The 27499-nt window shown below is 48.7% G+C and overlaps 1 protein-coding gene and 1 long non-coding RNA gene across 2 annotated transcripts in view; both read right to left on the bottom strand.

The window, feature by feature from the left end:
- LOC106545561 (uncharacterized) overlaps positions 1 to 27499 on the bottom strand; it is an 89716-nt gene that overhangs the window by 3425 nt on the left and 58792 nt on the right. The window contains exons 9-17 of the mRNA XM_087703526.1: positions 26587 to 26681; positions 26224 to 26304; positions 22225 to 22549; positions 20994 to 21140; positions 14251 to 14315; positions 13936 to 14146; positions 13740 to 13828; positions 12726 to 13026; positions 11899 to 12036 (exon numbers count right to left, since the gene is read on the bottom strand). Of these exons, the coding sequence (XP_087559652.1) occupies positions 11899 to 12036; positions 12726 to 13026; positions 13740 to 13828; positions 13936 to 14146; positions 14251 to 14315; positions 20994 to 21140; positions 22225 to 22549; positions 26224 to 26304; positions 26587 to 26681 (1452 nt within the window). The remainder of the gene's footprint in view (positions 1 to 11898; positions 12037 to 12725; positions 13027 to 13739; positions 13829 to 13935; positions 14147 to 14250; positions 14316 to 20993; positions 21141 to 22224; positions 22550 to 26223; positions 26305 to 26586; positions 26682 to 27499) is intronic.
- On the bottom strand, positions 22749 to 24117 carry LOC148049043 (uncharacterized). The gene is made up of 3 exons (XR_015695582.1): positions 23908 to 24117; positions 23215 to 23412; positions 22749 to 22856 (listed from the first exon to the last, which is right to left on the bottom strand). It is a non-coding gene; the product is annotated as an uncharacterized LOC148049043 (long non-coding RNA).

The following is a 27499-nucleotide window of genomic DNA, read 5'->3' as shown; positions in this document are numbered from 1 at the left end:
TATTTGAAGGGATTAAAGAGAGAAAGGAATATAAACTTCCTTTACATGATCAAAGTTAAAATAGAGATGTAATAGGTTTTGGCTGACCAGGACTGAGGATCAAAACTTCACGGCTACAGGGAGATCATAATATGTCATATTTAAGAGAAAGATAAGTTTCTAAAATTGGTTACAGATGTGATGAAGGGGGAAAGTCATTGAATATATTTCTTTTTCTTTACAATACATACAACCTAGAGGTAAGGAACAATTAAAGAATGGAATAGCTTCCCTACCGGAGTTTTGGCTGTTTCATCACTGGAGGTTTTCACACAATCATTTGACCGAGATGGTATAAGGTCTCCTGCCTTGAGCAGGGGGTTGGACTAGAAGACCTCTGAGGTCCTTTCCGGCTCTGTGATGCTATGTTGAATTGAACAGCCTATTGCCATTTCCCTCTATGCACAATGGCACAGATTAACATGCAATGCCGATGCCCCACTCTTGAAAGACAAGAAAGACCGTGCGCCAAACAATATTGCCAATCCAAGGATGATGGTAACAGTCATAACAGCAGCATCCCCAAATGCCAAATAATTACCAACATTCTAGGTTTCCTGTCTGCACTTTCTAGTTGATTTATTCCTTTTTTTTTTTAGTTTGCATTAACGGTTTAATCTCTTTAATGTGTAAGATTTGATAAAAGTCCTTAAAAAAAGATCCACCAAGGAAGGCCAGGGGGAGCTTTTACAAAGGTAAAAGAAATACAGGTTTATTGATGCATCGAGTTCAAAGTGCTAACACACCAAGATCTGAACTGCCTGGGCTCTGCCCAGGATGCTACTTTTATGCCGTGTTCCACACTGTGCATTCTCAAGGCGTTTCCATACAAGAGACAAACATGATATTTCGAAAAGGAGAAGTTCACTTTGGAATGTTACAAACAGAGAAGAAGTACATAGGAAAAATACAAAAAGAGAAATTCCTATAATGTCTTAAGTTATCGGCCGTTTCATCTCTGTTCTATTTTACACCCACGCCTGGCTTCCTGTGCCCCTCCGTTACAGCGTCTTGCCACACTGTTCCAGTAATATGCGTTAACACAAACTGAGTAAATAAAACCAAACTTAATAAAAGTATAGATTAAGTATGTATGAATGCTCAGAAGCTAGTGAGAATTTAGAGCCTGGGGGCTCCTATACCCAGGTGATATTTTGGTTCATCTTCTCCCACCTGCCTCACTCTGACTGCCTGTCTCCTATAACTCAGCTGTTCCCAACAATAAGAAACCTACTTAAAAACAGAGGTACCCGTCTCTCTAAGATGAATCCTCTTCCCCCAATTAAACTTCTGTCTGCAGCTCCTGACAAGAGGTTCCGGTTGCTTCCACCTGAGACTGAGCTACTACTTGACGGAAGAGCCGGGTCTTCTCCGCCCTCCAGAAGGCTAAGAGGCTTTAGAGCTGAGGGAGGCTGACGGGTCATGTAGTTCAGGGGTCTCAAACCTTGGCGACTTGAAGACTTGTGGGCTTCAACTCCCAGAATTCCCCAGCCAGTTGAAGTCCACAAGTCTTCAAGGTTGGACACGCTTGACCTATTTGACTTTCCTGCCTGTGGCAGGGTACAAATTCATGGCCTTCTACTTAAGGCCTGGCTACAACACTGGGTCACACTACAGTCTGCCTATAAATGATCTCAGCCAACACACAACACTCTTCAACTCCCACCCAGATGAAAAGCATTTTACAAATGGATCCATCAAGGTGGGGATCTCCTGATCAAGGTAGCGAAGGCAGCGGGTTCTGGTCTTAGGCATTCACTCCATAGTTTCACTCACCTGGAGTCTCTCCCCTGGCCAACCAAATGTGGGTGAATTTCACAGCTGCTCCTCTTCCAACTGCGATGTCTCCCAAATATACGTAGTTCTTCTGTTTTGGGCAGTTTTAACTTCTTTCCTAATGGGGTGGATCTTCCTTCAGAGAACCCAGCCAGCCAATGGGAAGGTGCAGAGCCTCTCCTGGAGACCAATCAAGACCAGGCTACAAATCTCCCATTGGTTGCTTCCTCCTTGATTCTGACAGTGGGGGAGAGGGGACGTTACATAACCCACATCCTACAGGATCTCACCTCTTTGCCCGTTGACTCTCTTCAGAGGAACATATAAGTCTTCCTTGGCAGAGGCCAACTCCTTTTCCACATTGGGACATCACCATTCTCTGTGAGCAAAGAGCAATGTGAAGCAAACGCCCAAACAGACTCAAGCAGGCTCACATCTCCAAAGTCAACATGAGTGGGCAGCTACATTTGCCGCAAGTGACCAGAATAGTGGATTTGGGGAGAGAATGAGGCCCTACAGAATATCCAAAGACGTTGAGATTCTAGAAAGAATGCAGAGAAGAGCAACAAAAGGTCATTAGGTGACTAAAAGCTAAAACATGAAGTTTTGCAGCAACTGGGTATGTCTAGTTTGATGAAAAGAAGGACCTTGGGATGGACATGAGAGTAGTATTCAAATATTTGAAGAGAGAGTCAAGTTATTCTCCAAAACATCTGAGGGCCGGACATGAAGCAATGGGTGGAAACTGTCAGAAAAATATATTTCAGATATTTTCTATATATTAAAAAAATGGTCAAGGAGACCATGATCAAGAAAAAGCATCTACCGGTATTTATTTACACTTGAGCAAGTGGATTCTTGGAAAAGAGAGAATCATTGACAGGGCAACAGGCAAGGCTTAAATACACAATTCGTGGGCATCATCAAGGTGTTTCATAATACAGTTACATAATTCTACTTGGCTACCATTACAATAGTTTGGCCACTGTTACAATAAGTAAGGTAAAGGCCAAGAGCCCGATCTTCCATTCACATGGAAGATGTGAATTATTTCTCTCAAGGAGAGAAGCAATTGAGGAGAAATTTCCTTTCTGTGAGAACCATTAATAGTGGAATAGCCTCCAGAAAGCAATTGGAGGTGCTATTCACTGGAGGGTTTTAAGAAGAGACTGGAACAGCCTCTTGGATGGGATGGCATGGGGACTCCTGCTTGAGCAGTGGGTGGGACTAGAAGACCTCCAAGCTCCCTTCCAACTCTGTTATTCCTCTTTCTCTTTCTTAAGAGGTCATGAATCTTTGAGGGCCGCTTCGCCTGGAGTCTTCTGCTTTGAGGAGTTCAGATGAAGTTTCCCTGTCAAATGACTATTTGGCCTTACAAAGCAGAGGAAGCCAGAATGTCTGCTGGAATTAAGTAGCGTGAGATTAAGAACCGATGAATTGAAGAACGTTCTGTGCAGAGGAGGCTTGTGAAATTTCTCTCCATTAGATGCAGTGAACTTCTTGGTTGGCCTTCAAGTAACAATACAGGGACTCCTTGACGTACGTCCACAACTGAGCCAAGAAACAAGTCCTTGTGGTCATTAAGCAAGGTCTCCACTTGACCATTTCACTCAATGACCATAATTCCAACTCTCCCATTGTGGTAGCTAAGTGATTATTAAGTCAGGGGTCCCCAAACATGGCAATTTTAAGACTTGTGGACTTCAATTCCCAGAATTCCCCAGCCAGCCATGGGGAATTCTGGCTGTGGAGGTGAAATTCTTGATGGATTTTCAAGGGTCTCTCAGAAAATTCAGCAGGAGAAAGGGAGAAAACGAGAGCTGTCAATTGCTATCCAGAATTTCTATAGTGAACAATTTGTGTCACTGTGAACATGGTACGGTGTACAAAGGTGGAGAGGAATCTTGTCATTGCCGAAGGCTCTGGATTGGCCAATGGGGGACCTGGATTGCCAGGCCTGGAAGCCATTTTTTGCACTGGGCCTTCAGGCCTGCCATAGTTTCTACTGTGGGAAAATGGGAGGAGGGATTATACAGAGTGTGGGTGACATGTAGCCATAACAACATTCTTTCTTGGAAAGTCAAGGTCATCTGGCCATGCAGCTGTGATGAGATGACTGGGAGGTTACTCCTGGCTTGGATGATACTTGATTGGCTCATGGGATGCACATGTGGGTGCTGGGCAGGGAGTTGGACTTTCACTTGGGTGGGGAAAACCTGGAAACTTTCAGATTTGGGTTTTCCCAGATTTGCCAATATGACAACTCTAATAAAATGGAACTTGGAGGAAACTCGAGCCTCTGAGTCTTCTTTCGTTGCGGCTCTTACTTGGAACCCTGCCATGGGTGATGCTTTGTTGCTTCATATTTCTCTCTTTGGGGCTTTATTTGTTACTTAAGTGCAACCTGCTGCTTTTCAGACACAAGCATGCAGAGTCCTCAAACTTTAAATAATTGAATAAAAGATTGTTGTGTTGTGCTGGATTCCCGGTGCTTCGCCAGATATGTGTATAAATATCAGAACAGAACAGAATAACGAAGTTGGAAGATCTTCAAGTCTAACCCCCTGCTTAGGCAGGAAACCTTACGTCATTTCAGACAAGTGGCTCTACAAGCATCTAAAATGGTTAAATCCAATCTCTTCTTTAAAATCTCCAGTGTTGGGGCATTCACATCTCCTGGAGGCAACTTCTGTTCCCCTGGTTAATTGTTCTGCCTGTCAGGAAATTCCTCCTCAGTTCTAAGTTGCTTCTCTCCTTGATAAGTTTCCACCCATTGCTTCTTGTTCTGCCCTCAGGTGCTTTGGAGAATAGTTTGACTCCCTCTTCTTTGGGGCAACCCCTGAGATATTAGAAGATTGCTATCATGTCTCCCCGTGTCCTTCTTTCCATTAAACTAGACATTCCCAGTTCCTGCAACCGTTCCTCATATGTTTCAGCCTCCAGTCCCCTAATCATCTTTGTTGCAATTCTCTGCATTCTTTCTAGAGTCTCTACATCTTTTTTACATCGTGGCAACCAAGACTGGATGCAGGATTCCAGGTGTGGCCTTACCAAAACATTGTAAAACTGGTATTAACACTTCACATGATCTTGATTCTATTCCTTCACAGCAATCAGTGGAAGGGAGTGTACTATTCCAATACAATAAATATATAAAAAGTAGAATATGGTAAACCCCTTGATTAAACATTGACCAGGTAGGCAAACATGAAGCAGACTGCCATGGTGTGCCATCTGGGCTGTTACATTTGCCCATCCCTGGCAGTCAGCAAGGGGGGTTCCTGGGAGAGCTTTAGGGTCTTCTTAGCAATCCAGCAGGGTGTTTCATGGAGCTCCTGATGGATTGTTGGAATCAAGAGGCATCTCAGGTGGCTTGGAATGATACATATGAAGAATGGTTGGGGGAACTGGGCATGTCTAGTCTAATGAAAAGAAGGACTAGGGGTGGCGTGATAGCGATCTTCCAATATTTGAGGGGCTGCCACAAAGTCGAGTGGGTCAAACTATTCTCCAGGGCACCTGAAGGCAGGGCAAGAAAGAATGGACAGAAACTAATCAAGGAGGGAAGCAACCTGGAATTAAAGAGGAATTTCCTACCAGTGAGGATAATTTAGTGGAACGGCTGGCCTTCTAGATGCTTCATCACTGGAGGTTTTTCAGAAGAGACTGGACAGCTGCTTGTCTGAAATGGCACAGGGTCTCCTGCTTGAGCAGGCAATGGACTTCCAAGGTTCCTTCCAACTCTGTTATTCTTCTATGGGAGGGCATGTTTCAAACCAAAGCCAGAAACGAAAGAATTGCTCAAAGTAAGTTTATTCAAGAGAATCAAGGTTGATGGAGGACTTCAAGTGGCCAAGGTTGAGAAACACTGTTCTAGAAATTCCTAGAGAGGACATCTAATCCAGTTTAATTAGGACTACATGGAAATATTAGGGCAACATTTTTGGAAGTGTTTTGCCCTGATGTTCTTTTTAGGGCTGAGGGAGAGAGACTGGCCCAAGGCCATCTAGTTCAGGGCTCGCCAACTTAAGACTTATGGACTTCAACTCCCAGAATTCCCCAGCCGGCATGTCTTGAGTTGAAATCCATAAGACTTCAAGTTGGAAGGTTGGACACTCCTGGGTTACAGCAAACCTAGAGGATGGAGACCCCTGACCTGTTTGACTTTCCTGCCTGTGGCAGGATAAGAATTCATGGCCTCCTGTCTACGAAGGCATGACCATAATCCTGTGTCAAATTGCATAATTGGGTCTAAGCATACACAAACACACTCAACACTCTTAAAACGGTTTGTGTGTCAACTCCCAAGCGGATGAAAAGCATTTTGTAAATGTGTTCCTCAAGGTGGGGACCCCCTGATCAAGAAGAAGACAGGTGGTTCTGGTCTTCTCAGACTTTGATTTACTCACCTGGAGTCTCTCCCCTGGCCAATCAAATGTGGGTGAATTTCACAGCTGCTCCTCTTCAATCTGCAATTTCTCCCAAATATACATAGTTCTTCTTCTGTTTTGGGCAGTTTTAACTTCTTTCCTAATGGGGTGGATCCTCCTTCAGAGAACCCAGCCAGCCAATGGGAAGGGGCAGAGCCTCTGCTGGAGACCAATCAAGACTGGGTTTCAAATTCCCCACAATTGGTTTCCCCCCTACTTCCTGGGTGTTGGGAGTGGGGGGAGAGGACACGTTACACAACCCTCGTTCACTGGATTCCCCCTCCTCTTTCCACGTGTTCAGGGATTCTTCTGGACAGGGACATAATATTCTTCCTGGCCAGATGCCAACTGGTTTCCACATCAGAACCTCATCATTGTCTGTGACCAAAGAGCAACATGAATGTTGTATTTGCAAGGCACAAACATGAGCTCACTTCCAAAGTCAATAATAATCCAATTTGCAGACGACACCAAGCTGGCAGGAATAGCCAACACTCCGGAAGAGGCGGGCTCAAGATGCAGGAGGATCTTGACGGACTTGAACATTGGGCGCTATCTAACAAAGCGAAATTCAGTGGTGAGAAGAATGAGGTTCTACACTTAGGCAAGAAAAACGAAATGCACAGGTACAGAATATGTGCTACCTTCCTCAACAGTAGTAACTGTGAGAGGGATCTCGGAGTCCTATTGCAGGGATCCCTAATCCTTGGGCCATGGCCCACTACCAGGCTTTGAACTGTTCAGATTAACAGAGTTGGAAGGGATCTTGTAGGTCATCTAGTCCAACCCCCGCCCAATTAGGAGACTCTACACCATTTCTGACAAGTGGCAGATGTCCAGTCTCTTCTGGAAAGCCTCCAGGGATGAACCAGGCCCTGGTTCAAGTGGCAGGTGAGCATGTCCATGCACATTCCATTAGCAGGATCGTTGGGTGGGCAGCCGCTCACACAAATGAAGCTGCGTGCACACACACACAGAGGTTTGCCCACTGCAAAGAGCCAAGGTGGCGCAGTGGTTAAAAAGCAGCACTGCAGGCTACTGCTAGATCAGCAGGTCAGCGGTTCAAATCTCACCGGCTCAGGGTTGACTCAGCCTTCCATCCTTCCGAGGTGGGTAAAATGAGGACCCAGATTGTTGGGGGCAATATGCTGACTCTCTGTAAACCGCTTAGAGAGGCCTGAAAGGCCTATGAAGCGGTATATAAGTCTACTGCTATTGCTATTGCTATTGCTCATGTGGATCCATCCTCTCTTCCCCCCTTCACTGGTTGGCAGAGCCAGAAAGGTTGGGGACGTCCGTCCTATGACACAATCGCTTCAACAGGAGCAGCTGCCAAAAAAGCCAACAGAGTTCTAGGCTGCATCAACAGAGGGATCGAATCAAGATCACAGGAAGGGTTAATACCACTTTACAAGGCCTTGGGAAGGCCACACTACGTTCAGTTTTAGTTACCACCAGATGCTGAGACGCCAGAAGGAGTGCAGAGAAGAGCTTCAAAGATGATTAGGGGGCTGGTGGCTAAAACATACAAAGGCTGTTTGCAGACATTGGATATATCTGGTTTAATGAAAAGAAGGCCCGGGGGTGATACGATAGCATCTTCCAATATCTGAAGGGCTGCCCCAAAGAAGAGAAGGTCAACCTGTTCTCCAAAGCACCCGAGGGTAGGACAAGAAGCAACAGATGGAAACTAATCAAGGACAGAAGCAATCTGGAAGTAAGGAAGAACTTACTAACAGTTGGAACAATTAATCAGTGCAACGTCTTGTCTCCAGATGTTCTGAGTGGAGGTCTTTAATAGAGATTGGACAGCCATTTATCCAGAATGGTTTAGAATTTCCTGCTTGAACAGGGGGTTGGATTAGAAGACCCTGAGGGTCCCTTCCAACTCTGTTATCCTGAAATGATTCTTCCCGGTCAGCTTCTCGGTCCCAGGAGAACCTCTTGGTGATGGGCAGAAGTGATGCCCAGAGCATCAGTGGAGGAAGACAAAAATGGAATTTGACCAAGACCAGATCTGCACCCAGGCCTGGCCTTTCACGGAGGTGGGACCAGCAGGGAAGCTCCTGCAACTCGAGTTTCATTGCACCTGCAGATTCCTTTCCACTGACCAGATTTAAGGCCAATCTTAAATGGGGGAGGCCAGGCAGGAAAAGCTGATTACTTGTTTTGTTTGTTTTGTTTTGCCTTTATTTTACTTGATATTTTATATTACTTGAGCAGAATACGCTTCAAGGAAATCTTAGTTAGGTACACACAGGTTGCGTCCAGAGTTGTTTATTTAGCATCCTTTTCAGGACAGGCTCACGGATGTGTGGGAGGGAGGAAGTGCGTAGTACACAAAGCTCGGCTTTGGCAGCTCTACAGAATGGCATGGGGGGGAGGGGGGCGAGAGGGGTAAGTATGCAGCAAAGAGTTTTTTTTAAAAAATGGCCATGGAGAAGCTGGGAGGTGAGAATCCAAGGGGCTTGTTCTGGAAAGAGCCTGGCAGCTTCTCAGTCTGCCTGCTTCTGTCTGTGACCAAATGGAGAAAATCTGGCAATGGTTTTGGTCTCCCAGTTGGAAACTTGGATGGTTGCATACAGCAGTGTTTCTCAACCTTGTCCACTTGAAGATGTCCGGACTTCAACTCCCAGAATTCCCCAGCCAGCGAATGCTGCCTGGGGAATTCTGGGAGTTGAAGTCCGGACATCTTCAAGTGGACAAGGTTGGGAAACACTGTCCTAACCACTGCTGGGGAATTCTGGGAGTTGAAGTCCAGACATCTTCAAGTTGACAAGGTTGAGAAACACTGGCATACAGAATGGTGAAATTCAATTTCTTTTACTACCGGTTCTGTGGGTGTGGCTTGGTGGACATGATGTGGCTTGGTGGGCGTGGCTTGGTGGGCATGGCAGGGGAAGGATACTGCAAAATCCCCATTCCCTCCCCATTCTGGGGCCAGCCAGAGGTGGCATTCGCCGGTTCTCCCAACTACTCAAACTTTCTGCTACTGGTTCTCCAGAACCTTTCAGAACTTGCTGGATTTCACCCCTGCTGTGATGGGGTCTGGCTTGGCAAGTGTTAAGTACTGCAGTATTATTATCACATCCTGGCATTTGTTAAGGGCACAAAGAGAGAACCAAGGTGTTGTAAATGCTTTATCTGTATTGTTGCAAAGCTTGCGATAACCAGATAACGATCAGCACAAAGGCAAATAAACAGAGTCAGCTGTAACCCGGTTAACCACACCATAGTAATATATACTCTTGACCCCACCCTAATTCCCTATACGCCACACACCCCTCCCTGTTCTCTACTGATGATGCCGTCACCTATTTCCCCCCCCCCCAATGTCCACCCCCCACGGATGCCAAATAGATCTTGTATTACCTCTTATTTCCCCTTTCTACTGGTTGCAAGCTTTTGGTATAATTATTATTATTTTCTCTGTTGTCTTGGAAGTGCAGTGAGTGTTTCTCTATTCAAGACAAATCCCTTGTGTTGTGTGTCTAATCACACTTGGCCAAATAAATATTACTCCTATTCTATTCTATTCTATTCTATTCTATTCTATTCTATTCTATTCTATTGTATTCTACATTCTATGTTTCTATTCCCATTCCAATCTCTTCTATATAGCAGTACTCCAGTATTTGAGGGGCTGCCCCAAAGAAGAGGGGGTCAAATTATTCTCCAAAGCACCAGAAGGCAGGACAAGGAACAATGGATGGAAACTAATCAAGGAGAGGAGCAACCTGGAATTCAGGACAAGTTTCCTAAGAGTAAGAACAATCAACCAGGGGAACAGTTTGCCTTCAGGAACTGGGCCTGGCTAGTCTAGGGAAGAGAAGGACCAGGGGAGACAGGAGAGCATCTTCCAATATTTGAGGGGCTGCCACAGAGAGGAGGGGGCCAAGCTGTTCTCCAAAGCACCCGAAGGCCAGACAAGGAACAATGGATGGAAAATGACCAAGGAGAGATTCAACCTGGAAATAAGGAGGAATTTTCTGACAGTGAGAGCAATCAACCCGTGGAACAGGAGTTGCCTTCGGAAGTTGTGGGAGCTTCATCCCTGGAGGCTTTCAAGAAGAGACTTGACTGCCATCTGTCAGAAATGGTGTAGAGTCTCCTGCTTGGGGGTTGGACTAGATGACCTCCAAGCTCCCTTCCAACTCTATTATTCTATTATTATTATACAATTGTATCACAGCAGCCAGTTGTTTCGCCAGATTTGGCATCGGTTACTAGTCGGGCCCCACCCAGGGGCCTAGGACGTCGTAACGTATTTTCGTAATATGCGTGCAGATCCAAGCAGTGGATTTGACTGCATTTGACTGATGGTGGTTTTGTCAATTTTTAACTGTTTTAAATGTAATTCCAGTGCTTTTGGAATAGCACCCAGTGTGCCAATTACCACTGGAATTACCACTGCTGGTTTGTGCCACAGTCGTTGAATTTCAATTTTTAAGTCCTGGTATTTTGCGATTTTTTTCATGTTCCTGCTATCACCTGGTATTGCGATGTCTCTGATTGTGACCTTATTTTTCTCAACCAGTGTGATGTCTGGTGTGTTATGCGCCAGTATTTTGTCTGTTTGTATACGGAAATCCATCCATCCTTCCATCCATCCATCCATCCATCCATCCCTCCCTCCCTCCCTCCCTCCCTCCCTCCCTCCCTCCCTCCCTCTCTTCCTCCCTTATATATATTTATATATATATAAATCCTTCCATCCAATAGCAATAGCAGTTAGACTTATATACCGCTTCATAGAGCTTTCAGCCCTCTCTAAGCGGTTTCCAGAGTCAGCATATCTCCCCCAACAACAATCTGGGTCCTCATTTCACCCACCTCGGAAGGATGGAAGGCTGAGTCAACCTTGAGCCTTGGATGGATAGATAATAGATAAGATAGATACAGAAGATAGATAGATAGAAGATAGATAGATGATAGATTGATAGATAGATAGATAGATAGATAGATAGATAGATAGATAGATAGATAGATAGCAATAGCATAGCAATAGCAGTTAGACTTATATACCGCTTCATAGGGCTTTCAGCCCTCTCTAAGCGGTTTACAGAGTCAGCATATCGCCCCCACAGTCTGGGTCCTCATTTCACCCACCTCGGAAGGATGGAAGGCTGAGTCAACCCTGAGCCGGTGAGATTTGAACAGCCGAACTGCAGAACTGCAGTCAGCTGAAGTAGCCTGCAGTGCTGCATTTAATCACTACGCCACCTCGGCTCTATCCAATCCAATCTTCCATCCTTCCTTCCATACATATATATATACATGTATACATGTATACATACATACATACATACATATATACATACACACAGTCGTCATCTTAAATGCAAAAGTCTGGGAGTTCAGTTCCCAGGACAGGTTGAAACCTTGACAGCCATCCCTCTCTGAGGAGTCCCAATAAGGACAAAGTGGCCACACAGGGATTCCTGGGGATCCATAGATCAGATGACCTGAAAGGAGGGGGAGTGATGAGGATCAGGAAATAATTCCCTCAGTAGATACAAAGGTCTCCCTTTTAACCAGAGAACAAGCAGAGGAAACCTACAAATGACTCCTAGGAGATCATTTATTTGGAGATAAATTGGCATTTTGTGGAGTGTTGATCAACCTCCCACCATGCAAGGCGTGGCTTCTCTACTTGGGGCTGTAGACCTCCACTTCACAGATGGTCAAGTAGTTCTCCCCAGGTAAGTGGACACTGATGTAGCGGCCTTGCTTCCCGTTGCAGTTGATGGTGGTGATGGAGCCTCGGCTGGTGTTCAGGATAATCCCACAGCTGTGGGGCAAGAGAGGTCACGTTAGGAGAGCAGCCCTGCTGGTCACCCCAAGCTCACCCTGAGGACACAGCCCCCCCCCTCGACTCCTCCAGGGCAGCCCCATTTCAGCATCTGTCCAGACCTCGCGACCTCCGCTGCCTCTGGTGTTGGGCCTCCCTTCTGCCTCTGATATTCCGATTGATTGGAGATATTGACCGAGTGGGAAGACCTATTGAGGGGATTCCCCGGGGTGTGGTTCTTTGATTGGCGCTTTTTTAGAGGCTTTTTTAAACAGTTAAGCACTAAGCCGAGTCATCCACTGTGACTCTGGCAGCAACTACCTCAGCCTTTTATTTCCTTTTATTTATTTTTTCTTTTCATGATCCAGGGGTGAGGCTCTTCTCCCCTGCCTCCCCTGACTGCACGCCACTGTTGACAGCAGTATTCACACAGTCCCGTCCCCCACCCCAACAATTGAGACCACAACTTAGCCAGTTGGTATCAGTTCTTTCCCCGTCTCTTGGGGGAGCAAGGAGGGGGTGATTTCACAATCTCCACACCAATGGACTCAGGACACCTTGGCCCCAGGACAAAGTCGGCATCTCAACAGCACCCCAAAGTCACCTGCTCTGTCTGTGGAGTCTGTCTCTTCCGTCAATGCCCTAATTACACGGAGGACCCCAGTTGGGGATGACTCAAAGCGACTTACAGGGGGTTGGCTCTTCCATGGTCCTCCAGAGAGTCTCCTAAGCGGACCTCCGCTTCAAACAGCCTTTCGCCACAGCAGTCCTGCCGGTTTTTCACCACCACCACCGAGATTTTATGAGACTTCCCGAGGTCCACCAACCACCAGGGGTTTCTCTCCAAGTTAGTGTGGGTACAGGAGGCACCGATCCACATCCCGTTGCAGTTCCCATCCACAGCTTTCTCTGGTGGTCCACCATACTCATTGGAGTAGATGGAGGACTGGGAGGTCGGCTTCCCTAAGGCCAAATTATTTGGCTTTGAATCTGCAGGAAAGAATGGAGGAGACCCTTCAAGCAGAGAATGATTGGGAGGAGGAGGAGGAGGAGGAGGAGGAGGAGGAGGAGGAGGAGTGGTGCAAGGCCACAAGTGCAATGCTACGTTCCTTTGCTCTTGGGGGAGGAACCCCTTGGCCTCCTTTTCTTCCACTCCCAGAGAAGATCCGGACCTCATCACAGTAGATTCAAAGAGATCTACATCAAGCGGCCTTTTACCCTGTGATGCTACCACCCGAGTGATTGGTTCACAGCCACCGGACAGACTAGGGAGAGGAAATTTCCGGCTGGCCTGAAGTGCTGGGGGCATTGGCACCCCTCCCCCAGTTTATCTTCTATTGGCTTGTTCCCCTGCAAGTGCCCCCAGGGCCCCCCCGGAGGCTCTGAAGTGTGGGCATGGGTTAGAGAAACAGAGAACACACATCAAGAGAACAGAACGCCAAGGGCCGAGGTTGTTGGGAGACATACACGCTGGAGTCCCTGCTCCCAAGGACCTCTCACAATGGCTGTGCAACAGACGAGGGAGGTTCGGGGGTCTCGTGGCCGTTTTTCCCTTCAGTCAACGACCGTGGGAAGTGTTGCAGGCAGTGTGGTGGTATAAGACTAAGAGGAGAGTCTGGGAGAGGACGACTGGATGTTGAGATGGCAGGACCACCCCAATATCCACACACACAAACACACAAAGGTCTTTACGTGGTTCTTACCTTCAGGTGGAGGCCTGCAACTCTGAGCTGCTGCAGGGCCTGCCAGGAGGGTCGTGGCCAGCAGAGCCCCCCAGACGATGAGCTTCATCCTGCAAGCGAGGAGGGGAGAGATCAGGGAGGGCGTGGAATGAGCAGCTGGCTGCCTCTACTCCACACACCTGAGCACCAGGACTGGCCATGGAGACCTGCCACTCACCTCCTTCCGTCTCTTGGCGATGTCCAGAGGGCTGGAAGTCCTTCCTGGAGGGTGAACAAGGAGAGCTTCTTTCCACCAGCAGGTGCTTCAGGTGAGCCCTGGGCCTCCCTCTGACCAGCCTCGGTTTTATTCCCTTCCTCCCAGGTGGGGCTGACCTGACTCACAAAGTCCAAGCCAATCAGGAAGCTCTCAGCAAACACTAAAACCAGCACTGAATTTCACAAGGGGGGCAGTTTGCTTAGTTTTACAAGCAGGCCAAAATCATTCTCAAGGTTTTTATTTTAAGAAAACCGTGGCTGCGTCAACTCAGCCAACTATTCATTATTTTCTCCATAATTCTCTTCTCCAATCCCATCTCCTTCTCCACGTGGTTATTACGTCTGTTGAAGACCCAAGGGTGAGGAGCAACGTTCTCCAACAGGTTCTGGTCTCCTGCAGGACCCAGGATCCTCAAGAACTGGGCCCTTCCAGGAGAGGACCCTCAAGGTCCTTTGATCCCCCCTGACCCCATCATTTTCAGAAGATGCCACCCTCAGAGCTTGAAAGTCCCTAGGACAAGCTCTGCTCTAGCAATGTCCATCAAAGTGGGGACTCCCTGTTCATAGGAGACCAGGAGGAAGGTTCTGGTCTTAGGCATTGTCTCCACAGACTTTCTTAAAACTCACCTGGAGTCTGTCACCAACCAGATGAATTTTCACAGCCGCTCCTCTTCAAACTGCGATTTCTGCAAAACGTTGAACTTCTTCTGTAGCAGATATTTTTCACTCCCTTCCTTCAACCAGCCAGTGGAAAGCAGCAGAGCTCCTGCTGAAAACCAGGGGCCCAATCAAGACCGGGTTTCCCCCCTACTTCTTGGGTGTTGGCAGTGGGGGGAGAGGACACGTTACACAACCCTCGTTCTACAGGATCCCCCCCCCTCCTCTTTCCACGTGTTCAGGGATTCTTCTGGACAGGGACATAATATTCTTCCTGGCCAGATGCCAACTGGTTTCCACATCAGAACCTCATCATTGACTGTGAGCAAAGAGCAACATGAATGTTGTTTTTTGCAAGAACCACCCATGCTCACACCTCCAAAGTCAACACAATTTCTGGTAGCTGAAAGAACCAGATCGCTTCCTCCAAATCCTGAAAGGCGCTATTATCTAAGAAGTGATTACAGTCTCTTCTGGAGTACAAGAAGCACCAAGATTTTGAAGAGGCAAATTTAAAAAAAAGTTTTTGCACTATGCGGATCTCCCAAAAATGGCCTGTTTTTCGTGAAAACGGGCCTGGACTGTTTTTTGGGGGGAGGGGCAGGTACGACGGGAGCTTCAGGGCTTGCCATTACCAGGGAAGGAGGGTTCGCTACGCCACAGCGATCCCTCGTTCCGGCCCTGACAGCTCAACTCAAGGACCAAGTGGCAAGAGATGTCAGGGCCCTGGTCTCAGGTTGCTGTTGCTAAATGCCAGGTCTGCGATTCGTAAAGCTCCCCTCGTCCGGGACTTAATATTAGACGAGGGGGAAGATCTGGCAGGTATTACTGAAACCTGGCTGGGCCATGAGGGAGGAGTCCCCCTCTCAGAAATGTGCCCAGAAGGGTTTCAGGTGCTCCACCAACCACGACACCAGTGAAGGGGTGGGGGAGTGGCACCTGTCATCCGAGAATCATTAGTTCCTCATGGGATCCCTGCTCCGGAGACTGTCGGGTGTGAGTCCCTTCTGTTGAAGCTGGACCTAGGGGATCAAGTGGGCTTGTTTCTAACGTACCTACCTCCCAGCTGCATTACAACAGCCCTGCCTGCGCTCCTAGAGTCAGTAGCCGGACTGACGGTTGAATTCCTCAGACTGATAGTTCTGGGGGACTTCAATCTGCCATCTCTCGGCGATCGCTCTGATGGGGCGCAAGAGTTCATGGCTTCCATGACAACCATGGACTTGACCCAGGTATTTCAGGGTCCGACTCATACAGCGGGACAAACGCTCAACCTTGTGTTTCTCTCGGAGCAGTGGAGATGTGATCTGGAACTGAAAGGCATAGAGATCTCGCCCTTGTCATGGTCAGTCACTTCCTATTGAGGCTGGATTTTCAGAAACTACTCCCCCACTGCAGGGAGGTGGAGCCGATTAAATGGTTCTGCCCCAGGCACCTGATGGGCCCATTGGGATTTCAGACGGAGCTTGGAAAGACACCTGACTCTCTTGCCCACAATCCGACAGAGTCCTTGGTCGCTGCTTGGAATATAGCGGCGGCTGGAGCTCTTGACCGGATTGTGCCTTTGCGGCCTCTCTGCGGCAGTGGATCCAGGAGGGCCCCTTGGTTTACCGAGGAACTCCGGGAGATGAAGCGCCAGAAGAGAAGCCTAGAGCGATGCTGGAGGGCCAGTAACTCCAAATCCGACCGAACACAGCTAAGAGCCTTGATTAGGACTTACTTAGTGGCGATACGGGCAGCAAAATGTGCTCATTTTTCCGCTCTTATTGCGTCTGCAGAATCTCGCCCGGCCGCCCTATTTAGGATAACCCGCTCCCTCCTGAAAGGGAGGGATGCAGGGGAACTCTTACAGGGAAGAGCTGAGGAATTTGTTCAGTTTCTGTCGGACAAAGTCGCTCAGATTCGGACGGAACTGGACTCCACTTGGACAGTACCAGCCGAGATGCCGAGGGTGGGCCTTGATCGGAGTTCTTGGAGCGAGTTCCAGCTTGTCACTCCTGATGAAGTGGACAAGGCCATGGGAGCAGTGAGTGCCTCCACCTGCTTACTGGACCCGTGCCCCTCCTGGCTGGTCTCAACCAGCAGGGAGGTAACACGAGGCTGGCTCCAGAGGATTGTTAACAGCTCTCTACAGGAGGGATCTTTCCTGCAGCCTTTAAAGGATGTGGTGGTAAGACCCCTCCTTAAGAAACCTTCTCTAGATCCAGCTATCCTTAAAAACTACCGTCCAGTCTCCAACCTCCCCTTTGTAGGGAAGGTTGTGGTGGCCTTTCAACTCCGACGGACCTTGGATGAAGCAGATTATCTAGATCCCTTCCAGTCGGGTTTCAGGCCTGGTTACTCCACCGAAACTGCTTTGGTCGCGCTGACCGATGATCTCTGGCGGGCCAGGGATAGAGGACATTCCTCTATCCTGGTACTTCTTGATCTCTCAGCAGCCTTCGATACCATCGACCATGGTATCCTTCTGCGACGACTGGGGGAGGTGGGAGTGGGAGGCACCGTTTTACGGTGGTTCTCCTCTTACCTCTCAGACAGGTCGCAGTCGGTGTTGGTTGGAGGACAGAGGTTGACCCCTAGGCCCCTTAAATATGGGGTGCCGCAGGGCTCGGTCCTGTCCCCCCTCCTATTTAATATCTACATGAAGCCCCTGGGGGAGATCATTCGCCGGCACGGGATTAAATACCACCAATATGTGGACGATACACAGTTGTATCTGTCTGCCCCGTGCCAACTCAGCGAAGTGGTGGAAGTGATATGCCAGTGCCTGGAGGCTGTTAGAGTCTGGATGGGAGTAAACAAGCTGGCACTCAATCCAGACAAGACCGAGTGGCTATTGATGTTGCCCCCCAAGGATCGTCCAGATATTACATCTCTTAGCTTGGGGGGTGAAATCTTATACCCCTCAGAGAGGGTCCGCAACTTGGGTGTCCTCCTGGATTCACAGCTGACATTAGAACACCATCTGTCGGCTGTGACCAGGGGGGCTTTTGCCCAGGTTCGCCTGGTGCACCAGTTGCGGCCCTACCTGGACCGGGAGGCACTTCGAATGGTCACTCATGCCCTCGTCACCTCAAGGCTTGACTACTGCAATGCGCTCTACATGGGGCTGCCCCTGAAGAGTGTTCGGAGACTACAGATGGTCCAGAATGCAGCCGTGTGAGCGATATCGGGTGTACCTAGATACACCCATGTTACACCTATCCTCCGCGAGCTGCACTAGCTTCCTATCGGTCTCTGGAAGCGCTTCAAGGTGCTGGTTATCACCTTTAAATGGCCTAGGACCTGGATATCTGCGAGACCGCCTCCTGCCACATACCTCCCACTGGCCGATAAGAACTCACAGGCTGGGCCTCCTCTGGGTGCCGTCGACCGGACAATGCCGGCTGGCGACCCCTCGGGGGAGGGCCTTCTCTGTAGCTGCTCCGGCCCTGTGGAACGATCTACCCGCAGAGATCCGGACCCTTCCCACTCTCTCGGACTTCCGAAAAGCCACTAAAACCTGGCTATTCCGGCAGGCCTGGGGCTGTTGACCCATGAATGAGGTCCAGCCCCCATCTAGGTTTGAGTGTATGGTGTGTTGCTTTTAAGAGCCAAGGTGGCGCAGTGGTTAAATGCAGCACTGCAGGCTACTGCTAGATCAGCAGGTCAGCGGTTCAAATCTCACCGGCTCAGGGTTGACTCAGCCTTCCATCCTTCTGAGGTGGGTAAAATGAGGACCCAGAGTGTGGGGGGCAATATGCTGACTCTGTAAACCGCTTAGAGAGGGCTGAAAGCCCTATGAAGCGGTATATAAGTCTACTGCTATTGCTATAATGCTATAAAATCTGTTTCGTTTTTCCCTATATTTTATTTTTTTTATTTTACTCTTGTATTTGTAAGCCGCCCTGAGTCCTACGGGATTGGGCAGCATATAAATTTATTAAATTACAATTACAATTACAATTTTTTAAAAGGGGCATGCATAGCCTTTAGGAGGCTTGTAGCGTGCTCCTTGGGGCTGCCTTCCCCAGTCCCCAGGAGCCCTTTGCAGGCCTCCCAAACCCTCTGCACGCCCATTTTTGTGAAGGGGGGGGGGCAAAAATGCTGTATTCAGTGTATAAGATGCACCCAGGTTTTCACCCCCTTTTTTGAGGGAAAAAGGTGCATCTTATACTCTGAAAAATACGGTACTTACAAATGAAAGTCAGACAAAAGCTTCCTGGGAATGAAAGTGAACCACACTGAGATTCCTCACTGAAGGAAATGTTGGGCTCCGGTTCACCGATATCTGTGTAAAGTAGCCAAAATGCCGTCCAACTGAACAGGAGGATGGACTAGATGGCCTCTGAGGGAAATGCCAGGTAAGTGAAGGACACCTGCTTTCGGGGGACAGGAGACTCCTGGTTTGTACGATGAATGTGCTGCTATGTACCTGGAGAGGTATATATACTCTATAAAGCCCTAGTAAGGCCATAACTAGAATCCTCCATCCTGGTTTGGTCACCCCACTACAAAAATATGTTGAGAGACTCTGGAAAGAGTGCAGAGAAGAGCCACCAAGAGGATTAGGGGACTGGAGGCTAAAACATATGAAGAACGGTTGCAGGAACTGGGTACGTCTAGTTGAATGAAAAGAAGGACTAGGAGAGACATGATAGCAGTCTTCCAATCTCTCAGGGGTTGCCACAAAGAAGAGGGAGTCAAACTATTCTCCAAGGCACCTGAAGGCAGGACAAGAAGCAATGGGTGGAAACTGATCAAGGAGAGAAGGAACCTGGAAATAAGGAGGAATTTTCTGACTGGGAAAACCATCAAGCCGTGGAACAGACGTTGCCTTCGGAAGTTGGAAGCTCTCAAGAAGAGACTGGATATCCACTTGTCAGAAATTGTGTAGGGTCTCCTGCTTGGGTGGGGGGGTTGGACTAGATGGCCTCCAAGGTCCCTTCCAACTCTGTTATTCTATTATCATTCTATTATTATATCAGCCACTGTTGAGCTCTGTTGACTGTAATGAGACCAACTGGGGGCCAACAGCCACAGAGTTGGGGGGTGGGGTGGGGTCCTCACAAAATGTGAGAGTTGGGGATTGAGGGGGAGGGGATCCCCTCATTCATGAAGTGCCACCTGCTTCCTTGGTCCAACAGGGGGAACAAGGCCACCTTGGCTAGTTGGTTGAATTTACGCCCTAATTTTCCTCCAGGAAAACCAAGGGGGCTTCTTGGGAAATCTCCATTGACTGGCGGTGAAGGGAAGAGCCTCCGTCAGGTAAATATTGGGCTGTGAGGAAAGGAGAATGGCTCAAAATGGCGCTGGGTTTCTCCAGATGAGGGTGGATGTGCTCCCATATCAGCCCTTGGATTGCTATACAAGGCTAGCTGGGCCCTATGGAAGGCAGGATGGCAGACGTGTGGCCCATTGGAGGGTATCCCTCCGCCTTGACTCGTGGAGTCCTTGGTGCTCTCTGAGCTTGGTGGTTCTGTTGCCTTGTGACATTGTGGTGTTTGCCTGCATGGAGACAGCCAAACTCAGGGAGCAGCAAGGACACCACTTGATGGACTGTGGAGGCTGATGGAGAAGCTCAGTCCCCAAACTCCTCTGTGGAAAAGGAGGAAGCCCCACATCTGAACTCGATCCCAGGTGACCCCAGACATGCTGTTGTCTTGTGACATGACACAGGCGGTTTCCCAGCCTCAGAGGCTTTTGCACTTCCTGGTCAAGCTCAGCTTTGAGGGAATCCTTTGAGGCGATGCTCTGAAGCGCCATCAGAATGGTACATGCGGTCCATCTTCCGTTAAATTCTCAAGGAGAGGCATAGAGGGGTTGGGTTAGGCTTTGCCCCCCTGTAAGGGAGTTTACATGACCCCCCCTCTGTTTTTGCACAGTGTACAACCTGTATGACTCTCTCCATCCGTCCATCTATTCATATATCCATCCTTCCATCCATTTATCCCTCCCTCCCTCCCTCCCTTATATATATTTATATATATATAAATCCTTCCATCCATCCAATCTTCCATCCTTCCTTTCATACATACATACATAGACACATTCGTCCTCTTAAATGCAAAAGTCTGGGAGTTCAGTTCCCAGGACAGGTTGAAACCTTGACAGCCATCCCTCTCTGAGGAGTCCCAATAAGGACAAAGGGGCCACACAGGGATTCCTGGGGATCGATAGATCAGATGACCTGAAAGGAGGGGGAGTGATGAGGATCAGGGAATAATTCCCTCCGTAGATACAAAGGTCTCCCTTTTAACCAAAGAACAAACAGAGGAAACCTACAAATGCCTCCTAGGAGATCATTTATTTGGAGATAAATTGGCATTTCGTGGCAGCATTGATCAACACCCCCCGCCCCCATGCAAGGCGTGGCTTCTCTACTTGGGGCCATAGGCCTCCAGTTCACAGATGGTCAAGGCGCCCTCCCTGGGTAAGTGGACACTGATGTAGCGGCCTTGCTTCCCGTTGCAGTTGATGGTGGTGATGGAGCCTCGGCTGGTGTTCAGGATAATCCCACAGCTGTGGGGCAAGAGAGGTCACATTAGGAGAGCAGCCCTGCTGGTCACCCCAAACTCACCCTGAGGACACAGCCCCCCCCGACTCTTCCAGGGCAGCCCCATTTCAGCAGCTGTCCAGACCTCGCGACCTCCGCTGCCTCTGATGTTGGGCCTCCCTTGTGCCTCTGATATTCCAATTAATTAGAGACATTAACCTCGTTGATCAAAGTACAAAGGTGCTTTTGCAGGGAATGGTTTTTAATAAAACATTGTTTTCTGAGGGTCATCATCTTGAGTTTTTTCAAACCAGCCTTGAAGAATTCTGCCGGAAAGCATGAGAAATCAGGAGATCCGTGGAGTTCAAAGATTATACAGGTGCATTGAAAGCGAACTGGCTGTAGATAAAAGCCAGCAGAATTCAAGGTGGGCTGGTCTAGGATCTCTTGTGGGCATGAAAGGATGCAAGGCGTCTTTGACACCCCCTCCCCTCCCTCCCTCGGGCTCAGCCTGGTCATCTCCTACAGCTGCGGTCATTTTTGGTCCTGCTGTGAAGAATGCTACAGTGGTCATCAAGGGCCACATGGATTTATCCAACCCAGTTTTCTCCCTGACCTGGATGGCTGCCTTGGCCAAATCCATCCACTGCACCTGGGCAGCTAATCAGTTCAAATAAACATATAAATAAAATCCCAGATCTAACGAGAGAGAGAGAAGGGAAACCTGAGCCATTTATTCCCCCACAACTGAACTTCTTTCTTTTGCTCTCTTGTTGGGGGGTTATTTACCCAGTTCAGAAGGAACCCATGTTCTAGATTTGCAACATATTAGATAGAAAAAATTAACAATCAGGTGGAGTTCGCACAGTCCCCCCAACCATTGAGACCACAATTGTTAGCCAGTTGGTATCAGTTCTTTCCGTGTCTCTTGGGGGAGCAAGGAGGGAGGTGATCTCACAATCTCCACACCAATGGACTCAGGACACCTTGGTCCCCAGGACAAAGTCGGCATCTCAACAGCACCCCAAAGTCACCTGCTCTGGCTGTGGATTCTGTCTCTTCCGTCAATGCCCTAATTACATGGAGGACCCCAGTTGGGGATGACTCAAAGCGACTTACAGAGGGTTGGCTCTTCCATGGTCCTCCAGAGAGTCTCCTAAGCGGACCTCCGCTTCAAACAGCCTTTCGCCACAGCAGTCCTGCCGGTTTTTCACCACCACCACCGAGATTTTATGAGACTCCCCCAGGTCCACCAACCACCAGGGGTTTCTGTCCAAGTTAGTGTGGGTACAGGAGGCACCGATCCACATCCCGTTGCAATTCCCATCCACAGCTTTCTCTGGTGGTCCACCATACTCATTGGGGTAGATGGAGGACTGGGAGGTCGGCTTCCCTAAGGCCAAATTATTTGGCTTTGAATCTGCAGGAAAGAATGGAGGAGACCCTTCAAGCAGAGAATGGTTGGGAGGAGGAGGAGGAGGAGGAGGAAGAGGAGGAGGAGGAGGAGGAAGGAGGAGAGGTGCAAAGCCACAAGCGCAATGTTTTGGGGACACAAGGAGTAAGTTTTGAAGACTGGGAAATGGGTTGAAAGAATGTTGAGATGGCAGGACCAACCCAATAGCCACACACACAAACACACAAAGGTCTTTACGTGGTTCTTACTTTCAGGTGGAGGCCTGCAACTCTGAGCTGCTGCAGGGCCTGCCAGGAGGATCGTGGCCAGCAGAGCCCCCCAGATGATGAGCTTCATCCTGCAAGCGAGGAGGGGAGAGATCAGGGAAGGCGTGGAATGAGCAGCTGGCTGCCTCTACTCCACACACCTGAGCATCAGGACTGGCCATGGAGACCCAGAGGAAGGCTGGAGGCACTTTCAAGGTTCTTCCATTCTCCCAGAGGACCATCAAGAGCGTCCCAGAAATTGCTCCTCTGCCTCTTCCCTCACCTGGCCTTCCCCACACGCTTATGTCAGTCCCATTGAAAAAATCAAGGTGGGTTTATTGAAGTCTCTCTCTCATCTGCTCACTTTCTCGGGCCATCCCATAATTCCACCCACCCCTCCTTCAAGAACTCGCTCAGTGGTTGGTTCTTCCTTCTTTCCCCGCCACTCACCTCCTTCGGTCTCTTGGCGATGTCCAGAGGGCTGGAAGTCCTTCCTGGAGGGTGAACAAGGAGAGCTTCTTTCCACCAGCAGGTGCTTCAGGTGAGTGTGGACCTCCCTCTGACCAGCCTCGGTTTTATTCCCTTCCTCCCAGGTGGGACTGACCTGACTCACAAAGTCCAAGCCAATCAGGAAGCTCTCAGCAAACACTAAAGCCAACACTGAATTTCACAAGGGGGCAGTTTGCTTAGTTTTACAAGCAGACCAAAATCATTCTCAAGGTTTTTATTTTAAGAAAACGATGGCTGCGTCAACTCAGCCAACTATTCATTATTTTCTCCATAATTCTCTTCTCCAATCCCATCTCCTTCTCCACGTAAATAGAAAGATTGGCTATCGTCTCTGTGGTTATTGCGTCTGTTGAAGACCCAAGGGTGAGGAGCAACGTTCTCCAACAGGTTCTGGTCTCCTGCAGGACCCAGGATCCTCAAGAATTGGGCCCTTCCAGGAGAGGACCCTCAAGGTCCTTTGATCCCCCCCCTGACCCCATCATTTTCAGAAGATGCCACCCTCAGAGCTTGAAAGTCCCTAGGACAAGCTCTGCTCTAGCAATGTCCATCAAAGTGGGTTCTCCCTGTTCATAGGAGACCAGGAGGAAGGTTCTGGTCTTAGGCATTGTCTCCACAGACTTCCTTAAAACTCACCTGGAGTCTGTCACCAACCAGATGAATTTTCACAGCCGCTCCTCTTCAAACGGCGATTTCTGCAAAACGTTGAACTTCTTCTGTAGCAGATATTTTTCACTCCCTTCCTTCAACCAGCCAGTGGAAAGCAGCAGAGCTCCTGCTGAAAACCAGGGACCCAATCAAGACCGGGTTTCCCCCCTACTTCTTGGGTGTTGGCAGTGGGGGGAGAGGACACGCTACACAACCCTCGTTCCACAGGATCCCCCCCCTCCTCTTTCCACGTGTTCAGGGATTCTTCTGGACGGACATAATATTCTTTCTGGCCAGATGCCAACTGGTTTGCACATCAGAACCTCATCATTGTCTGTGAGCAAAGAGCAACATGAATTTGTATTTGCAAGAACCACCCATGCTCACACCTCCAAAGTCAACAAAATTTCTGGTAGCTGAAAGGATCAGATTGCTTCCTCTGGATCCTGAAAGGTGCTATTACATAAGAAGTGATTACAGTCTCTTCTGGCGTATAAGAAGCACCAAGATTTTGAAGAGGCAAATTTTAAAAAAAGTTTTTGCACTCTGTGGACCTCCCAAAAATGGCCCGTTTTTCATGAAAACAGGCCTGTGTTTTTTGTTTTTTTTAAAGGGCACGCATAGCCTTTAGGAGGCTTGTAGAGTGCTCCTCGGGGCTGGGCCCCCCCATAAACGAGGGGAAAAGGGCCTGTTTTTCACTCATTTTTTGCCCTCCCCAGCCCCCTGGAGCCCTTTGCAGGCCTCCCAAACCCTCTGCATAACACAGTATTGCAGCAAACAGATGCTCAGCAGAGGGTTGGCCTGAGGGGAAACTATAGGGGTGTGGGGTTTTTAAAAAAAAATACTTTGATTGTTCTATCAAGGAAAATGCCTAATTTTGCTCCCTTGTGCCTCAGTTTCTCTAAGGGAAGGATTGAGTCCATCTTCTTTGCTGTTTCCCTCTCGGGACAAAATCCCTTTGGAAGGCATCTTTCCCACTTCGAGAGCATCTTTTTCATGGTGAAGTGGCCAGAAGGCCATGTACCAAATCCAAGCAGAGAAAAATACCTGCCACAGCCAGGTGGCCTCATATCAGGGGCTCAACTGCAGTCCTGACGGAACCCGTGTTCTAGACTGGCGACATGCGTATTAGCAGAATGTAACCCATCCGGTGGAGTTCACACAGACAGACCCCAAAGTAACTGGGACCACGATTGAGTCAGGTGAGTGGCTGGCATCAGCCCAACGTCAGCACTTTCCTCTGTCTTTTGGGGGAGCGAGGAGGAATCTCCACACCAGTAGAGTCAGGGCCAAAGTTGGCACCTGATACTCAACAGAACCCCAAAATCATCCACACACGTAGCTGTGGATTCCCACTTTAGATAATGTGACCTATGTAAAATTTGGAGGAGACCACTGGGTTATTGAGATGGCCAAGACTGCGCCTGTATCCCCACACATGGGTCTTCTGGTAGTTCTGACCTTCTGGTGGGGTTCTAAAAATCTGCACTGCTGCAGGGCCTGCCAGGAGGGTCACGGCCCCCAGAGCCCCCCAGACGATGAGCTTCATCCTGCAAGCGAGGACGGGAGAGATCAGGAAAGGCGTGGCAGGGCCACGTAGGGACCAGGAGGTGCTGGCTTCCTCTACTCCACACACCTGAGCACCAGGACTGGCCATGGAGACCCAGAGGAAGGTTGGAGGTACTTTCAAGGGTCTGCCATTCTCCCAGAGGAGGATTCCTGGAATTGCTCCTCTGCCTGTTTCCTCACCTGCTCTACTCCATCCTATATATGTCCCTTCAGGTGAGTTGTTGAAAGGTGAGAAGGCCTGTGTCTTTGGCAGTGGAACAGTTGGCCTCCAGAAACCGTGGGCCCTCCAACACTCCAACGTGTTTTAAAGAAGGGTCTAGACAGCCACTCATCTAAAATGGTATGGGTTCTCCTGCTTGAGGAGGGGGCTGGACTAGAAGACCTCCAAGGTGTCTTCCCACTCGTTCTATTCACCTGGAGTCTCTCACTTGGCCAACCAAATGGAGGTGAGCTTTCAAGGTTGCTTGAAAGCCGCAATTTCTCCAGAATAGGGAAATTGTTCCGCAGAGGGCTCTTTTCCTGGGGCAACTCCTCCAGAGAGCCTGCCAGCCAGTGGGAAGGGGCAGCGCTTGTGCTGGAGACCAGGGACCCAATCCAGACCAGGTTTCAGGTCCCCCACAAGTGGTTTTCCCATTGTTCCTCAGTGTTGACAGTGGGCGAAGGCCATGTTACACACTCCACATTCCACAGGATTCCTTCCGTGTGTTAAGCAACTTCTTGAGAGGAAAACCCAACCATACTCCACACCTCCAAAGTCAACACAAGCCAGCAGTTTGCAGGTGCTGGAGAGAACCTGATCGCTTGCCCGCAATCTCCCTAGAACATGAGAAGAGAATATTTCCAAATTAAAGTTTAAAAAAAAATCTTCCTGGCAATAAATAACAATGAAGTGCTTTACCGAGGAAAATGTTGAGTTCTTGTTCATTGATGTGTTTGAAAAGTAACCAGAAAGCCGTCTTTTGAAGACAATCAACTGAACAGGAAGCTGGACTTGATGGCCCCCCAAGAGGAGCTTCCAAAATGCCATATAAGTGAAGGACAACTGCTTTCCGGGGACAGGAGACTCCTGGTTTGTACGATGAATGTACTGCTATGTACCTGGACGAGTAAGAGGATAGTAAGAACTACTCCCACCTCTGATCACCTGGGCTTTCCATTCACCCAAGTCTGGCCTGATGAGTGCCAGCAATACCCTTTACAGAATAACAGAGTTGGAAGGGATCTTGAAGGTCATCTAGTTCAACCCCCCACTACCCAAGCAGGAGACCCTGCACCATTTCTGACAAATGGCAGTCCAGTATCTTCTTGAAAGCCTCCAGTGATGAAGCTACCACAACTTCCGAAGGCAACTTCTGTTCCATGGGTTCATTGTTCTCCCTGTCAGAAAATTTCTCCTTACTTCCAGGGGTTAGGTTTAGGTGTTAATTTTAGGTTTAGCGTTTACAGCGTACTTCTGTCTCCGCACTTTTGTTGCGCTGTTGATGACGTCAGCTACGCGGTTTCGTCGAGCGCGGTTTAGTCGAACGCGGTTTTGTGGTGGAACCGGATTCCCTTGTGGGACCCTTCATAATTTAACTGATGGTTTCCATCTGCTGGCCCATCCCAAAGCTTGGTGGTTATGTTTGTCTCCTAACCTTGCACACAATGCAGACAGAAGCAATAAAACAAAGTCAGGATAGATTTTACAAGAGCTTATTTCAATAATGGACCCTCCCCACTCTCACGGCCTTCAAAAAGTCTATTAAGACCTGGCTTTTCCGGCAGGCCTGGGGCTGTTGACCTATTGAATGAGGTCCAGTCCCACTACGGTTGAGTGAGTGTTGTGTTTTAACCTACTTTGTCTTTTACGTTTAAAACTTTTTAGTACTTTTAAAATTGTCTTTTATGTAAGCCGCCCGGAGTCCTTCGGGATTGGGCGGCATATAAATTTATTAAACTTAAACTTAGAGGGAGCTTAGGAAGCATCAAGGGGGAAATCCCTTTGAATCTTAAAGGGGAAAACAACACAAGA

The sequence above is a fragment of the Thamnophis sirtalis genome, unplaced genomic scaffold (assembly GCF_051295495.1).
Source record: "Thamnophis sirtalis isolate CommonGarterSnake01/CBP01778 unplaced genomic scaffold, rThaSir2_p1.2 scaffold_2, whole genome shotgun sequence".
Classification (NCBI taxonomy): domain Eukaryota; kingdom Metazoa; phylum Chordata; class Lepidosauria; order Squamata; family Natricidae; genus Thamnophis; species Thamnophis sirtalis.
The sequence above is the reverse complement of the archived record's forward strand: the minus strand, read 5'-3'. Positions and strand labels throughout refer to the sequence as shown.